The 18,831-nt window shown below is 33.5% G+C and overlaps 1 protein-coding gene across 1 annotated transcript; it reads left to right on the top strand.

Annotated features, from left to right (window-relative positions):
- Positions 1–5,191: 5,191 nt before the first annotated feature.
- Positions 5,192–6,025, top strand: LOC145819220 (uncharacterized). The gene has a single exon (XM_082913183.1). The coding sequence runs from the start codon at positions 5,192–5,194 to the stop codon at positions 6,023–6,025; it is 834 nt and encodes a 277-aa protein (XP_082769309.1).
- Positions 6,026–18,831: the final 12,806 nt, after the last annotated feature.

Below are 18,831 nucleotides of genomic sequence, written 5' to 3'. Positions count from 1 at the left end.
TTATGCATAGCCGCAGAATAAGCCGAACTAGCTCTTCCTTTTACTACTCTTACGTCGGCTTCTCATGCACAACCCATAGCGTGGTTAGACCGAACTAACATGTCATGACTGGTGTAACTCCAAGACCGGTCTAACTCCAAAGTACCGTTAGACCGATCTAACTTCGATCTTCTGTCGGACCGGACTAGCTTCACGGCCTTAGGACCGGATTAACTTACATGGCCATTTTACTCGGCGCTTTGTACTGTGGCTCATAACGGCCCATTACCCAGCTCGGCCCAATTTTCACATAAATTACCCTCTCATTAATCTTTTCAAAATTTAAAATATAATTTTAAAAATCTTTCCGTATTAGTTTTTGGAAGCAATATAATTAAAAGAAATTTGGAAAGGCATTATTAATGGATTAATTTAAAATTAATTTTGTTTTCAAATTGACTTTTGTCGGTGTATCGTTTCCTTTTCCAAATCAAGAATTTTGCAAATAACACAAAAAATATTTATTTTTAAAAAAATATTGCATTGCAATTTTGGTAACATAATATAAGAAAAACAATATGGAAAGACTGGGAAAGATTTTCAAAATTATATTTTAATTCTTACATAAAAAGTTCATATGTAACAAAAATTATGAATAATTATTTAATTATTTTTATTAAAAATACATGTATCAGATTTGTTTGATTTAATTTTTTAATTTTTTTTGAGTTTTAATTTTGTCTTCAATAAACTCTTTTTATTTTTTCATATTTCGGTGAAATGCACCTACAAACTAAGACACTTATGAAAAAAAAAAATTAAAAATATACTGAAGACAAAAAATCATGAAAAATATGTCAATTTTTTATTTTTATTTTTGACCTTTTCATTTTTAGTGATTTGTTTTTTCAGTTTTCCTCACAATTCTACATTTTTTTTTTATAATAATAAAAAGTGAAACATTAATTTTTTTTTTACTAAAGATTAAAAAAATATGAAAAATTAAAAAAACTCAAAAAATGTATTTGAGTAATATTATGACTTTGCCATTTTTTTTTCTTTTTCTATAGCCAAATTAAATTATACTTATTAATGAACTTAATTATACTTTCTTTATAAAATAAATAAATAAACCTCATATATGAATTTAACAAATACATGTGTAATAATATTACTGATTATCTTAATATTAATTCCTTTAGGTGCAAATGTTACAAAATTATTATTTTTGTTAATTTTAGTTTTCTTTAATCAAAAATCTTTTTGAACTAAATAATATATTTTTAAATAATTTATTTTTCACATTCTGCCTATCTATATTTTTTCAAAACATTTATAAAAAAATGAACAATAAAAAGATATGTGTGTGTGTTTCTAAGAGCTTACACTGAAAACATTTGTTAAAAGGGCATCAATTAATTTTGCCAATGGTCTAAATTGAAATTATTATTAAAAATGACAAATTCATTTAAAAACACTCGAAGACACCTAAAATAATAATAATAATAGTCCATGTATAATGGATTAATTGAGCGGACTTGAAATTTAGAAAAATTTTGGAGTCGGGTTTAGGATGACTATATTAATTAGTTATGTTGTATTGAGTTAACACATAATCTTACTATGTGACCCTAACTCGGTTAATATCCCTATACCAAATAAACAATTCAACTAATTAATATAGAATATAATACTCCTTAACAAAATTTGACATTCTTTTAAACATTTTAATAGTTAGTTTAAAATTATTGAACTATTTTTGTTTTAATAGAAATTGCCTTTTAAAGTTCAAATATATACAATGAATTAAAAAATATAAAATTTTCAGTCCGCGCATAGCACGAGTTTGTTGCTAGTTACGGGTTTATAGAAAGTTCATTAACATTTATAAAATTATCATGAATCTGTATTTCCCTTTGAAAAGGACAATTGATTTGCTATTTACCCTTTAATTTACTCTTTTAAATTCTAAAGTTGGGTTTTAAATTAAAAAAACTTTAAACCAGATCTTTTTTTAAGTTAGTTTAGTTAAAATAAACACTTTTTTTTTTTTTTTTTTTTTCATACGCGTTACCTAAAAGGACCTCAAACAGGTTGTGTGGTTAGGGAATCTGAAGGGCAATCTCTGGATTGTATGGCAATGATTTTTTTAAGTTAGTTTTTTAGTTTTTTTTAAAATTTTTTTAGTCTGAAATTTTTTTGTTTGTTTAATTTTCTTGTTTGACTTTTTTAATTTTTTTACAACTTTTTGTTGACTTTTTTGAATTTTGAATTTTTTTGACTTTTTTTATTTTATTTTTTGAATTTTTTTTTTTGTGTGTGTGTGTGTGATTATTTAGCCCAAATGATTTGCCAAACAGGGCTCAATTGAGTTAGGTGGGAAAATGGATTAGCAATGTTTGCCATTGCTTTCATTCGGAGTAAAAATTTATTATAATTTTGATAATATGTCAATTATTAACAGTGTCATCAATAAATAATAAAATAATTACGTCAATCATTAGTTCGTGATATTATGCTTTGATTTTGAATTTTAGAAGGCTTTTGTGAAGAAAAAAGAAAAAGGGTGGAGAATAGTGATAGAGTCAGAAAATTAAATTAGAGAGGTTGTTTATTAATTATAATATTAAAATTTACAAAAGTATTTCACACAAGATTTTATGATTGATTTCGAGAAATATCAAAAAAATAATATTATTTGGAAATAGTGTATCATGGATAATATAAAAAAATATAGATATAAGTCTTAAAATAAATTATATAATGATAAATTATTTTTTATACAAAATTTGATTAAAAACTCAATATAATGGTAATACCACGTCATCATTGATATGCAATATCACCCACTAATTAATAGTAAATAAAAACATAGAGAGTGAATCTCGCATTTCAAATGTAACTAACAATCTAATAAATTTCATATCTTTATAGTGAGATTACTTATACTTGTATATCACTAATAATAACATCACCGTTACATTCAAAAAATTTCATAAAATTTTCATAGATAATATGGTTTATAGTAGTCTCTTCATTTTCAATCAAAACAACCATTATTGTTCTCATAATTTTTAAAATGTCATTGACATTTCATTATGTTGGAGAAAAATGATTGAATAAGAAATTGCCTCATAAATGTGTATATAACTCACACATTTGAGGCTCATCAGTTTTACAAAATTGATTGGGCAGTTTTGCTAACATTAGTTGCCAGCCTTGATGGCTAGAGGCTCCTCCCCTCTCCCCCATGGTGTATAAAAGGAGGCCCTATTCCTTGAAAAGAGATATAGAATTTTTCCTTGACATCCATACACTGTCAGTCTACTTCTCCTATAATTTTCTTCCTGAGAGAGAGTGCTGCTGTTGTCCGTTCGCTAAGCTAATCAGAAGGTACTTCTGTTGTAGCTGGTAAAAACCGTCGTATCCTGGGAAGTAAACGCCGGCGTACCTCCAGCACCCAATGGTGAGGCGACGAATCTATTTTAAGGAGACTGTGGTATCCCACAGGCTTCGGTTTGCTTCCTTTAACCATTTTATATTTTATCTGTATTTTATTCAGCATGTTATTTTTCTTGGGATTGAAGGTTTGTTTTGTTCATCTCATAATTTTGCGATATGCAATGTGAAATTATGTAATGTGAGTAGTTTTTCCCAACAAGCTTAAAATAGATTCGACGTTTATCAAAGAATTAAATTAATAGATTCATAGGTGTGTGTAATAATTTTGCATGTAATTGGCCACTGATAGTACTAGCGAGTTAATTGGTTTATTAAATACATGTACACAGGGTTAAGCTTTTGATTTTGTCATTTTGTGTATGCCACTGTTTGGTCTTCCCATGGCATGGAATAGGCCACTGTTATCAATAGAGAAGAAGAGTTCCATTGGTGCAACATTAATTCACTGTATTTTCTAATTAATTTATTAATTTATGGTGTACCGGTTCATGCCTTGTATTTCTAGATTTACATGCTTCTAGTTTACAATATAAATTACATGTTCATTCGGGTTTAATTTTTAGTGTAATTTACATTTCTAGCATGTTTATTAAGTAGTAAATTTCCATGTAACTTGTACCTATTAATCTTTAATTTAGGTGTGGAGTTGTAAAGTTTATAACTTGCCTATATTTAAATTCATGTTAATTTCTCTCGAATTATTTGCATGTTAATCATGTCAATTGCAATTCTTGCCTAGTAATGTGATTTAAGTATTTAGGAGTTATAAAATGTTTGTAACTTGCCTCAATTAATTGCGTGTTTAGTGTACCATAAGTTCATATGTAACCTTTACCAATTTAAAATATGGTTTAATTATATTTAATTTAGGTCTGTAACTTATATAGTTAATTACATGTTTATTATGTAATTAATTTTTTACAGTTTTTTTTAGTTTAAATTCTAGATGTGTAACTTAAGGGTTGGTTTGAATCTTTACTTACAGTTATTTATCAGTTTGTTTGCTAGTACCCTCCCCTTCAATCACTACTTTGCCAAAAGTAAAGAAAAGCTGAGGGAGGTTTTGTTATATTTTGCTGCTAACTCTTTATTGCAGGAATACCTATGGAAATGGAAAAAATGATTAATTTGGACTAAATATTTGAAGCAATTGTTTGCTTGAGTGTTCATTTGTGGTTATTCACCAATATGTAAAGCGCAGTTTATTTGCTTGTAATTGTTGTAGCAATTTTGTTGTAATTGCTAGTACAGTTTGCAACTTGGTGTGTTTAACCTAGTTCATCCCTTGGAAAATTTAATTCTTAAAGTTGTTTCCCATGGACTAGGAGTCAACATGCTCTTGAAAGTTTTGTCTAAGGTTAACTGGGTTTTAAGTGGGACCGGTGTGACCCCTCCAGTCTTCCTGGAAACTTTCCTGACCATGTTCGATTCTAGGTTGCGTGGTGAGACTAGTTTTGAATTAAATTTCCAATTGTGGGATTTTCTAGTGTTAAGTTTGATTTCTGGAAATACAGAATAGTGAAAATTCTGTTGTAATTTTTCAGAAATGGCAACTGTCTCTGATGCTGCTACTGCTGCTGCTAATGTTGGTGGGGATCCGAACCCCGGGGCGACTAGCTTGCCAACCCCTGCTATGATCTCTGTGGTCAATCCTCCTGTTGTTGCTTCGGCTGTTCCGGGAGGACCGCTCAATCATCACGAGCGCCCGGAGAAGTTCACGGGAGTGAATTTCAAGAGATGGCAGTAGAAGATGCTGTTTTATTTGACTACTCTAACCCTTGCGAGGTTTCTGAGTAAAGATGCGCCAGCCGTAGAGGAGAATGAGCAAGATAAACAAAAGCTCATGGCTCTGGACGCTTGGAAACAAGCAGACTTCTTATGCCGGAATTACGTTCTGAACGGCTTGGCGGATCCACTTTTCAACGTGTTCTATGCCAAGAAATCGGCTAAGGAGTTGTGGGATGCCTTGGACAAAAAGTACAAGACCGAGGATGCTGGGGTAAAGAAATTTATCGTCGGCCGGTTCCTGGACATCAAGATGGTGGACTCTAAAACTGTCCTGAGTCAAGTCCAAGAGTTCCAAGTGATTCTACACGAGATACATGCAGAAGGGATGGTCCAAAGTGAGTCATTCCAGACAGCTGCTTTGATTGAGAAGCTGCCTAACGGTTGGAAAGACTTCAAGAACTACTTGAAGCACAAACGAAAGGAGATGACAGTTGAAGAGCTCGTTGTCAGGCTCCGGATTGAAGAGGACAACAGGAAGAAAGAAGGGAGTACCTCCACTGTCAAAGCCAACATGGTTGAGCATGGCGAGTCCTCGGGGGCGAGGAAAAAACCACCGACAGGCAAAAGCTCAAAGTTGGGGGATAAAGGAGGAATCTCCAAAAGGCCAGCCTACAAGCCAAAGGAGCCTACTTTTAGGTTCGATGGCAAATGCTTCAACTGTGGAAGTGACGGGCATCGGGCAATTGATTGTCTGAAGAAGAAACCTTACAGGAAAAACCCTTCCCAACACAAAAATCGGGCACATATGGCTGAAATGGAGGAATTGTCACACGATGTGGACGACATGCATCTGTGAACATGGTGGGGTCAAACTCGAGGGAGTGGTGGGTGGACACTGGGGCCACTCGCCATATTTGTGCAGAGAAGAGAATGTTCACAACTTTCAAACCGGTTTCAAACGGAGAGAAGTTGTTTATGGAAAACTCTGCAACCTCAGCTGTTAAGGGTAAAGGTAAGGTGATCCTGAAGATGACTTCAGGAAAAGAACTGACTTTGAACGATGTCCTTTTTGTGCCGGACATTTGTAAGAACCTTGTCTCGGGGTCTTTCCTAAGCAAGCATGGCTTCCGCATGGTGTTTGAATCAGACAATGTTGTGTTGACCAAGGACGGGGTCTATGTGGGGAAAGGATATATGTCAGGTGGTATGTTTAAATTGAATGTAATGACACTTATCCCTAAGATTAATGAAAAAGCTTCTTCTTCTGCTTAAATGCTTGAGTCCCCTAATTTATGGCATAGTAGATTGGGTCATGTAAATTTTGACTCTTTACGTAGATTAATCAAGTTAGATCACATACCATCTTTCAAGATTAATCCACAACACAAGTGTGAAACTTGTGTAGAAGCAAAATTGACAAGGTCTTCTTTTCATTCTATTGAAAGAAGTACCCAGTCTTTAGGTTTAGTGCATAGTGATGTGTGTGACTTGAAAGTTGTACAATCACGTGGTGGCAACAAGTACTTCATCACTTTTGTTGATGATTGCACTAAATACTGTTTTGTGTATTTGCTTAAAAGCAAAGACGAGGCTATTGATAAATTTGTTCTTTTTAAGAATGAAGTTGAGAATCAATTAAGCCGGAAAATCAAGGCATTGAGAAGTGATCGTGGTGGTGAGTATGAATCCCCGTTTGTCGAGACTTGTGCTCAATTTGGGATTATTCACCAAACCACAGCGCCTTATTCGCCTCAGTCAAATGGCGTTGCTGAGCGGAAGAACAGGACGCTAAAAAAGATGATGAATGCAATGTTGATAAGTTCTGGGTTGCCACAGAACTTATGGGGGGAAGCAATTCTCTCCGCGAATTATATTCTTAATAGAATACCACGGAAGAAAGTGGACAAGACTCCATATGAGTTGTGGAAAGGTCACAAGCCTTCATATAAATACCTACGAATATGGGGGTGTCTTGCAAAAGTGGCGGTACCTACACCCAAGCGAGTTAGGATAGGTCCGAAAATCGTGGACTGTAATTTCATTGGTTATGCACAAAATAGTAGTGCATATAGATTTCTTGTGCACAAGTCTGATATTTCAGATATACACAAGAATACTATCATGGAATCTAGAAGTGCATCTTTCTTTGAAGATGTATTTCCGTGTCGTCCCCAAGACAGGGTTTCGAGTTCCATGAAAGAAATAGATGATCACGAAGACGATCACATAGATGATCCCATGGATGATCAAACAGCTGATCAAATAACTGATCAAGTAGATGATCAAGCTGATGAAGTAGATGAGCCAAGAAGGAGTAAAAGGGCTAGAACCACAAAGTCTTTTGGTCCAGACTTCTTGACTTATATGTTAGAGAGAGAACCTCGAACGTTCCATGAAGCTGTGACTTCACCTGAAAGTCCTTTATGGAAAGAAGCAATTAAAAGTGAGATTGACTTCATCTTACATAACCATACTTGGGAGTTGGTTGATCTACCCCCAGGCAGTAAGGCCTTGGGGAGTAAGTGGATCTTTCGAAGAAAGATGAAAGCGAATGGGTCAATTGAAAAATATAAAGCTCGGCTAGTTATCAAAGGATACAGACAGCGAGAAGGCCTGGATTACTTTGATACGTATTCACCTGTGACAAGGATTACATCCATTCGCATGGTGATTGCAATAGCAACTTTACGTGGTTTAGAAATACATCAGATGGATGTAAAGACAGCTTTCTTAAATGGAGATTTAGATAAAGAAATCTACATGGAGCAACCCGAGGGGTTTTCAGCTCTAGGAAAAAGTAAGAAAGTTTATAAGCTTGTCAAGTCATTGTATGGTTTGAAGCAAGCTCCCAACAATGGCATGAGAAGTTTGACAATGCTATGTTGTCAAATGGGTTTCGAATCAATGAGTGTGATAAGTGCGTATATGATAAAGACACTGACAAAGGTTATGTCATTTTGTGTCTATACGTTGATGACATACTCATTGTGGGTAGCAATGATGAAATGATTAAAGCTACCAAAAGATTGTTAAACTCTAAGTTTGACATGAAGGATATGGGCCTTGCAGATGTCATTCTGGGTGTTAAGATCACCAAAACATCTGGTGGTATTGTACTTTCTCAAGCTCATTATGTTAATAAGATATTTGAGAAATTTGGAAAGTCAGATACAAGTATATTTAGGACACCGGTAGACTTAAGTCTATATTTGACCAAGAATAATGGTGAGAGTGTCTCTCAACTAGAATATTCTCGGGTCATTGGGAGTTTGATGTATCTGATGAGTTGTACAAGGCCGGATATCGCCTACGCTGTTAGTAGGCTGAATAGATACACGAGTAATCCTAATGCTACTCATTGGAAGGGCATTATGCGGGTGTTGGGGTATATCCGTTACACCCTGGATTATGGGCTGCATTATACCAGATACCCAGCGGTACTAGGAGGGTATAGTGACGCAAATTGGATATCTGATATAAAAGATTCCAAATCCACTAGTGGTTATGTGTTTACCCTCGGAGGGGCAGCCGAGTCTTGGAAATCTACCAAGCAAACGTGTATCTTGAGATCAACGATGGAATCTGAGTTTATTGCTTTAGATAAAGCAACTGATGAAGCTGAATGGCTTCGCCAGTTTGTTGAGGATATTCCACGTTGGCCGAAACCTGTGCCAGCTATCAGTATTCATTGCGATAGTCAATCAGCGATTGGTCGGGCACAGAGTAATATGTATAATAAAAAGTCTAGACATATCCGTCGTAGACATAATTCCATACGACAACTACTCTCAAATGAAGTTGTTTCTCTAGACTATGTCAAGTTTAAGGACAACATTGCGGATCCGCTAACCAAAGGGTTAACTCGAGAGTTAGTAGAAAAGTCGTCAAGAGGAATGGGGTTAAGGCCTTTAGTAAAGGTTACCGGAACGGAAAACCTAACCTAGTTGACTGGAGATCCCAAGATCTAGGTTCGAAGGGACAACCTAACTTCGTGTAACGGGTGAGTCACTGAAGAGGTAAATCCTCTTGCCCATTCCTTTATACAGTGATGTCCTGTGGGGGTGGAAGGTTAAGCTAGTGCTTTTAATGACCTTAGTGATGTGATATAATGAAATACCGTATCTAGGTCACCTATGTGAGTGCGAAGTGGGGCCGCTTCTTTAAGAATTGCCAAGGCCGAATTCTTTAAAAACACTCACAGAACCAGGCTAGTGTTCCAGGGCCATACCGGACACACCAGTGAGAACAAGAACAATGGTTGGACTAACTCCTGTGTGAGGTCTATTGTCTCGGTTTACATAAACGGCAGAACAGCTCAAGACATCACGTTCACTGGTCAGCCAGTAAATCCGATAGGCTTTCACTACGAAAAGTTCAAGGCCAACAACTACCTTTTCTGATGCAGGGTTAATCTATGTGCTCTCTCTCTTTCCGAGTCTTTGTTGATAAACGTTGAGCGTTTGCTGTATTCGGTCAATTTTTATTCATGTGGAGGATTGTTGGAGAAAAATGGTTGAATAAGAAATTGCCTCATAAATGTGTATATAACTCACACATTTAAGGCTCATCAGTTTTACAAATTGATTGGGCAGTTTTGCTAGCATTAGTTGCCAGCCTTGATGGCTACAGGCTCCTCCCTTCTCCCCCATAATGTATAAAAAGAGGCAAAAATGCTAGATGCCCCAAAAATTCTACCAAAAGTTTTACCAAATGTCTCACATGGGTGTGGGACCCATATGGGACCCACTGTGTGGGTCCCACACCCATGTGAGACATTTGGTAAAACTTTTGGTAGAATATTTGGGGTCTCTAGCATTACTCAAAAGGAGTCTCTATTCCTTGAAAAGAGATATAGAATTTTTCATTGACATCCATACACTGTCAGTCTACTTCTCCTATAATTTTCTTCCTGAGAGAGAGTGTTGTCGTTGTCCGTTCGCTAAGCTAATCGGAAGGTGCTTCTGTTGTAGCTGGTAAAAACCGTCGTATCTTGGGAAGTAGACGCCGGCGTACCTCCAGCACCCAATGGTGAGGCAGCGAATCTATTTTAAGGAGACTGTGGTATCACATAGGCTTCGGTTTGCTTACTTTAACCATTTTATATTTTATCTATATTTTATTCAACATGTTATTTTTCCTGGGATTGAAGGTTTGTTTTGTTCATCTCATAATTTTGCGATATGCAATGTGAAATTATATAATGTGAGTAGTTTTTCCTAACACATTCTAATAATATTTTTGTAATTTTTTTATTTAAAATATTTTTTTTATGTTTACAAAATAAAAAAATAAAAACTCTCAAAATCCAAGAGGCACGTGGCCCCCCCTAGTCCCTCACTCCCTCCGTTACTAGTTGAGAAATGTCAAAAAAAAAAAAAAGAAGAAGAAGAAATCTAGTTATTGTTTTTTTTTTTTTTTTAATTATAGTTATTTTTTTGAATCTTACTTACAGATTTTTGTTATTACAAATTCTTTTTTTAAATTCAAAATTCAACAATAGTGAAACTGTTCAATAGCATAATTAAGCTAATGAGAATAATCACACATTTTGATTCTAAATTCGTCAACTTGCTCTATACTCTTGCCGAGCAAATTGCTATCAAAATATTATCCAAAAGTAGTGAATTCAAGGAAAGGTTTTCACAATGTTAAAAAAAAAAGGATAAAATTTTAGCTTAAGAATATTTATGCTGCATATGTTAAGATTATAACCTGCAAAGCCTTATGGGATGGCTTTGCGTTGCTTTCATTTCTATTAACGAAAAGAAAACTAAAAATTATTAACAAAGAAAAAAATAAAAAAACAAAAGCAAAAAAAACTTCCCCCAACATTCACAATTCATAAATTAGAAATTATTAATCATGCTGAATTTTAAAATCAAAATCAAATAAGTTGGGTAATATCCTATCCTCCACTTTTGCAACAGTTAGATTAAATTCTTTTGGTATTTGTGGTGGGTTTGACCTATGTTTGTAAACCCATGTTAGTTATTCTATGCCATTATATTGAATGTAAATGCTTTAAGAAAACATAAGAAAAAATAATAAAATAATTTTACATTTGTCCCACTTCAATTGTGAGCAGTTTGTGATGAGTAGATAAAATTCTCTACCTTCTTAAATTTTATTTTAATTTTCTCAATAGAGAAGGTAGAGTAATTATAAATATAATAAATATTATATTAGATTAACAATAATTAGAAAGTTAACAAAACTTAATAATCATTCACCAAGCCCAACAATACTTATATACAACTCCTATAATGGAAGAAAAATAAATTAAAAATATTGAGTGTAATGGTGACACCATCATATGTAATGTCAGGTAGCCAATAAAGATCTGTACGAAACTAAGTCAACAAGTTTGTCTCCTACTAATGCAATATTATTGCAGTTATTACTACAAATCAAAATTATTCAGTAGATAATAATATCGTTACATAGGACTATTTTAGAAATATGGTTAAAAATCATCTTTTAGGTGCCGTTTGGTAACACTTACGTTTTCAGTTTTTTGTTTATATTTATAAAAATTTTAAAAACTCAAATAAAAACTTGTTTAGTAAAATTTTTTATTTATAAATCAGTGGTCTCAGTTTATAAATTTGGCCTAAAAATGAAAACACAAAAAATATGTTTCCATTTTGAGTTTTGAGTTTTTTTTTTTTTTTACCACCCAACACAAGCCACCACCCGCCACCATTTTTCACCACCGTTTTCCGCCACCACCACCACCCATTCCCTACCACCACCACCCACCAGCTACCACCACTTGCCATCCACTCGCCACCACCACCACCACCACCCACCACCCACCTGTCATCCACCCGCCATCTAAAAAAATTGCTACCCACCTGCCACCACCACCACCCACTCGCTACCAATTGCCACCGTCACCCACCTACCAACCATCCGCCACCCACCTGCCACCACCACCCGCCATCCGCCACCCACTTGCCACCACCATCCGCTACCACCTGCCACCGTCACCTATCCATCCGGCACCGTCACTCACCCACCCACCACCACCACCACCCGCCACCACCACCTACCATCTGCTACCCACCTGCCACCACCACCACCACCACCCACCCACTCGCTACTACCCACCACCCGCGCACCGTCACCCACCCACCCACCACCACCACCACCACCCGCCACCACCCACCACCGCCACCACCTACCTACCACCCACCGTCACCACCACTCACCACCACCCGCTACCCACCACCCACCGCCACCACTTTCTACCGCCGTCTTCCGCCGCTACTTGCCACCACTTGCCATTTATCACTCTTTTTTATATTTTTAAAATTTTTTAAACATTTTGTCAATTACCAAACGTATTTGTAGTTTATATTTTTTTAAAAATAAACAAAAATCAGTTTATAAAATTTTTGTAAATATAAACTGAAAACATGAATGTTACCAAACACACCCTTAACTTTTAACATATTTTGGATTATATCATCTTTTACATTTTTTACACACTTTTTAAAAAAAAAATTAAAAAAATAAAAAAATTAATTTTTAACCATATTTCCAAAACAATCGGTAATATCACCGTTACCTTTAATTTTTTGTACTCGAAACAAACACCTACAAATTAGTTGGGCGTGCGTTGGATTTGACTATTATAAAATTTTGAATTGGTATCCCACCATCATTTTCAATAAGAATAACTTCATTAAAAATTATTCAGTGTGTTTAGTTTTAATTTTTTAAATTAAATTTTTTATTTTTCGTATTTTTTTATTTTTAGTAAATATTTTTTAAATTTTAAGTAATTTTTTTACTTTTTTTAGATGCATCTTACTTTGATGTATCTAAATAGTAAAATATTTGTGATAAAATATTTTAAAAAATTAACAAATACACAAAAATACAAAAAATATATTGAATTTTTATATTTTTTTTTGTATTTTTTGGTATTTAGTGTATTTATTAAAGATTCTTTTCATAAGCATTATACTTTTTAAGTGTATTTATGTTAGGTGTGTCTAACAATTAAAAAAAGTTACTTAAAATACTAAAAAAATTCATTGAAAACTTTAAAATACAAAAAAATAAAAAAATAGAATTTTTTAAAAATTATTTTCAAAAACTAGAACCAAACAAAGTGATTAGAATTAATCAATTTGAGTACAAGTAAAGATTACCTGTTTTTTGACTTCATGATTCGTAATTGTAGAAGGATAAAATAAGTCTTCATGATTCGTAATTGTAGAAGGATAAAATAAGTCAAACAGCTATCTTTTGAGACCATCGCAACATGACTCGTTTACACAAAGATTAATGGGTAAAAGCAATACTATGGAGCGTACAAAAATAATAGTTAAAAAATAAAGTGCACAAATTAAATTTATGACATATTCTGTTTTTAATCTATACCACGATTAATTCAAGCTTATTATACTTGAAACAAGAACAAAATAACATCAGCATAGTGTTAGTCTAAACTCTTCTGAACATTAATTTCTTATTATCAGAAAATATTATCTATATGTATTTAATATTAGACTTGTCTTCTCTGAGAACAAAGCTATATATATCTATCTATCTATTCTATTATTAAAAGGGAACAATTTTCTTGGAGTCTCGAAGTCAATGTCTTAGAAATTTTTTCCCATTTTTTCTAAAATGACCTTAACTTTGCAAATAATTATATTATTTTTACACTTATATCAATTTCGAATTAAGGGTAACATGATAAATTACTAATTCACAAACTGAATAACCTCTACTACCCACGTTTCGCAAAATGCTGCAATTCCACGTTTACAAGACAACTGCTGCTGCTAGCCATTTTCTTAGTTCCCTCTCTATTCACAAACTTTTCCTTCTCTTTTGGGAAAACACTATTCAACTATTCAACCAACTTTTTCCTTTTGTTTTTATTTGGTGGAGAAAGACTAATGAACTACATTCAATCTTATGGACTAATCATCTAACACTGTAAGTGTACTATTGTTAAGCTTTTGTTTGTTTGTTTGTTTTTTTTTTTTTTTTTTGTATAAATTCAGTGTTTTAAAATTAAATTTGTTTGTTTACTTAATTTTGTGTGTTTATCAGTGCTCTTAAAAAAAACATATAAAATGAATGTCTTGGATTTTTTTTATATATATATTTTTTGTGTAATCATACTTTCTATAAAAAATTTATAGAAAACAAAAATTATTAATTTGAGTTATTTGTTAATACAATCAGTATTCATAAAATTTCTTTTTTTATTTATTTATAAGTTATTGGTTTGATTTGTTTGTTAATATAATCAGCGTTTTAAGCGTTTGTAAATTTAAAATGTATATCAAATCTCTTTACCTCTAAGTGTTTTAAAAATTATTGATTTGATTTATTTGTTTGTTGTCTTCATTTTGTGTGTGTTTAAAAAAAACAAAATCAATGTTTTTAAATTTTCTGTGTCTGCTTAAAAAATCAGTATTTATTTGTTTGTTGTCTTCATTTTGTGTGTTTAAAAAAGAAAAGAAAAAAAAAGTTGTGTTCTTAAATTTTTGGTGTGTGTTTAAAAAATTCAATGTTCTTCAATAATTCAATGTTTTTAAACAGTTTGGGATTTTTTTATCATTTCACTTTTTTAAGCTTTTTTTTTTTTTTTTGTGTGTGTGTATAAATTCAGTATTTTAAAATTTGATTTGTTTGTTTACCTAATTTTGTGTATTTGTTATTTAAAATAAAATTTAGTGCTCTTAAAAAAAATTATATAAAATGAGTGTCTTGGAGTTTTTTTTTTTTGTATAAAAAAAATTATAGAAAAAAAAAATTTAGTTTGATTTATTTGTTAATACAATCAGTGTTCATAATTTTTTTTTTAAATTATTGGTTTGATTTATTTGTTAATATAATCAGCGTTTTAAGCGTTTGTAAATTTAAAATGTATATCAAATCTCCTTACCTCTAAATGTTTTAAAATTTATTGATTTGATTTGTTTGTTTGTTGTCTTCATTTTCTGTGTGTTTAAAAAATTAAAACCAATGTTCTTAAATTTTCTTTGTCTGCTTAAAAATCAGTGTTTATTTTTTTGATGTCTTCATTTTGGGTGTTAAAAAAAACAAAAAAAAAAAGTGTTCTTAAATTTCTGGTGTGTGTTTAAAAAATTCAATGTTCTTAGACAGTTTAAGATTTTTTCCCATTTCACTTTTTTAAGCTTTTGTTTGTTTGTTTTTTTTTTTTTTGTGTGTATAAATTCAGTATTTTAAAATTTTATTTGTTTGTTTACTTAATTTTGTGTGTTTGTTATTTAAAATAAAATTTAGTGCTCTTTAGAAAAAAAAATCATATAAAATGAGTGCCTTGGGTTTTTTTTTTTTTTTGTGTAATCATATTTTCTATAAAAAAAATTATAGAAAAAAAATTATTAGTTTGATTTATTTGTTAATACAATCAGTGTTCATAATTATTTTTTTTTAAAATTATTGGTTTGATTTATTTGTTAATATAATCAGCATTTTAACCGTTTATAATAATATACGAATGTCGCAATCGTGGATGTCTAGAACTTGAAGGATTTGATTTTGCCCAATATGAAAAATAAATAAAGAAAATAGAAAAGTTTAAAGCTGTGTGCAGTTTCTGAATTTAAAAGGATAAAAAAATATATTTAAAATATAGATAAAAAATTAGGTTGTTTGATTGCTTAATTTTGTGTATGTGTTTTTCTATGTTTTTTATTTAAAATAAAATTCATTGCTCTTTAAAAAAATCATATAAAATGGGTGTTTTCGATTTTTTTGTCTTTATCAACTTTAATTGTTTACACTTAGACTTAGACTTAAGACTTAAATAGTTTGGGTTTTTTCATGTTTCACTTTTTCAAGCTTTTGTTTGTTTTTACAAAAATATATATATATATATATATATGATTTGTTTGTTTATTTTGTGTGTGTTTAAAAAAATATGAATTTCATATTATAATTGTTGGGAAAAATTACTCACATTATATAATTTCACATCGCATATCGCAAAATTATGAGATGAACAAAACAAACCTTCAATCTCAGGAAAAATAACATGCTGAATAAAATACAGATAAAATATAAAATGGTTAAAGGAAGCAAACCGAAGCCTGTGTGATACCACAGTCTCCTTAAAATAGATTCGCCGCCTCACCGTTGGGTGCTGGAGGTACGCCGGCGTCTACTTCCTAGGATACGACGGTTTTTACCAGCTACAACAGAAGCACCTTCTGATTAGCTTAGCGAACGGACAACGGCAGCACTCTCTCTCAAGAAGAAAATTATAGGAGAAGTAGACTGACAGTGTATGGATGTCAAGAAAAAATTCTGTATCTCTTTTCAAGGAATAGGGCCTCCTTTTATACACCATGGGGGAGAGGGGAGGAGCCTCTAGCCATCAAGGCTGGCAACAAATGCTAGCAAAACTGCCTAATCAATTTTGTAAAACTGATGAGCCTTAAATGTGTGAGTTATATACACATTTATGAGGCAATTTCTTATTCAACCATTTTTCTCCAACAATCCCTCACATGAATAAAACTTGACCAAATACAGCAAACGCTCAATGTTTATCAACAAAGACTCGGAAAGAGAGATAGCACATAGACTAACCCTGCATTAGAAAAAGTAGTTGTTGGCCTTGAATCTTTCGTAGTGAAAGCCTATCGGATTTACTGGCTGACCAGTGAATGTGATGTCTTGAACTGTTCTGCTGTTTATGTAAACCGAGACAATAGACCTCACACAGGAGTTAGTCCAACCATTGTTCTTGTTCTCACTGGTGTGTCCAGTATGGCCCTGGAACACTAGCATGGTTCTGTGAGTGTTTTTAAAGAATTCGGCCTTGGTAATTCTTAAAGAAGCGGCCCCACTTCGCACTCACATAGGTGACCTAGATACGGTATTTCATTATACCACATCACCAAGGTCATTAAAAGCATTAGCTTAAAATTCCACCCCCACAGGGCATCACTGTATAAAGGAATGGGCAAGAGGATTTACCTCTTCAGTGACTCACCCGTTACACGAAGTTAGGTTGTCCCTTTGGACCAAGATCTTGGGATCTCCAGTCAACTAGGTTGGGTTTTCCGTTCCGGTAACCTTTACTAAAGGCCTTAACCTCATTCCTCTTGACGACTTTTCTACTAACTCTCGAGTTAACCCTTTGGTTAGCGGATCCGCAATGTTGTCCTTAGACTTGACATAGTCTAGAGAGATAACTCCATTTGAGAGTAGTTGTCGTATGGAATTATGTCTACGACGGATATGTCTAGACTTTCCATTATATATATTACTCTGTGCCCGACCAATCGCTGATTGACTATCGCAATGAATACTGACAGTTGGCACAGGTTTCGGCTAACGTGGAATATCCTCAACAAACTAGCGAAGCCATTCAGCTTCTTCAGTTGCTTTATCTAAAGCAATAAACTCAGATTCCATCGTTGATCTCGAGATACACGTTTGCTTGGCAGATTTCCAAGACACGGCTGCCCTTCCGAGGGTAAACACATAACCACTAGTGGATTTGGAATATTTTATATCAGATATCCAATTTGCGTCACTATACCCTCCTAGTACCGCTGGGTATCTGGTATAATGCAGCCCATAATCCAGGGTGTAACGGATATACCCCAACACCCGCATAATGCCCTTCCAATGAGTAGCATTAGGATTACTCGTGTATCTACTCAGCCTACTAACAGCGTAGGCGATATCCGGCCTTGTACAACTCATCAAATACATCAAACTCCCAATGACCCGAGAATATTCTAGTTGAGAGACACTCTCACCATTATTCTTGGTCAAATATAGACTTAAGTCTACCAGTGTCCTAAACATACTTGTATCTGACTTTCCAAATTTCTCAAGTATCTTATTAACATAATGAGCTTGAGAAAGTACAATACCTCCAGATGTTCTGGTGATCTTAACACCCAGAATGACATCTGCAAGGCCCATATCCTTCATGTCAAACTTAGAGTTTAACAATCTTCTGGTAGCTTTAATCATTTCATCATTGCTACCAACAATGAGTATGTCATCAATGTATAGACACAAAATGACATAACCTTTGTCAGTGTCTTTAACATATACGCACTTATCACACTCATTGATTCGAAACCCATTTGACAACATGGCATTGTCAAACCTCTCATGCCATTGTTTGGGAGCTTGCTTCAAACCATACAATGACTTGACAAGTTTATAGACTTTCTTACTTTTTCCTGAAGCTGAAAACCCCTCGGATTGCTCCATGTAGATTTCTTCATCTAAATCTCCATTTAAGAAAGTTGTCTTTACATCCATCTGATGTATTTCTAAACCACGTAAAGCTGCTATGGCAATAACCATGCGAATGGATGTAATCCTTGTCACAGGTGAATACGTATCAAAGTAATTCAGGCCTTCTCGCTGTCTGTATCATTTGATAACTAGCCGAGCTTTATATTTGTCAATTGACCCATCCGCTTTCATCTTTCTTCGAAAGATCCACTTACTCCCCAAGGCCTTACTGCCTGGGGGTAGATCAACCAACTTCCAAGTATGGTTCTGTAAAATGGAGTCAATCTCACTCTTAATTGCTTCTTTCCATAAAGGACTTTCAGGTGAAGTCACAGCTTCATAGAACGTTCGAGGTTCTCTCTCTAACATATAAGTCAAGAAGTCTGGACCAAAAGACTTTGT

Source organism: Camellia sinensis, chromosome 2 (assembly GCF_055761805.1).
Source record: "Camellia sinensis isolate YWXY chromosome 2, ASM5576180v1, whole genome shotgun sequence".
Classification (NCBI taxonomy): domain Eukaryota; kingdom Viridiplantae; phylum Streptophyta; class Magnoliopsida; order Ericales; family Theaceae; genus Camellia; species Camellia sinensis.
The sequence above is the reverse complement of the archived record's forward strand: the minus strand, read 5'-3'. Positions and strand labels throughout refer to the sequence as shown.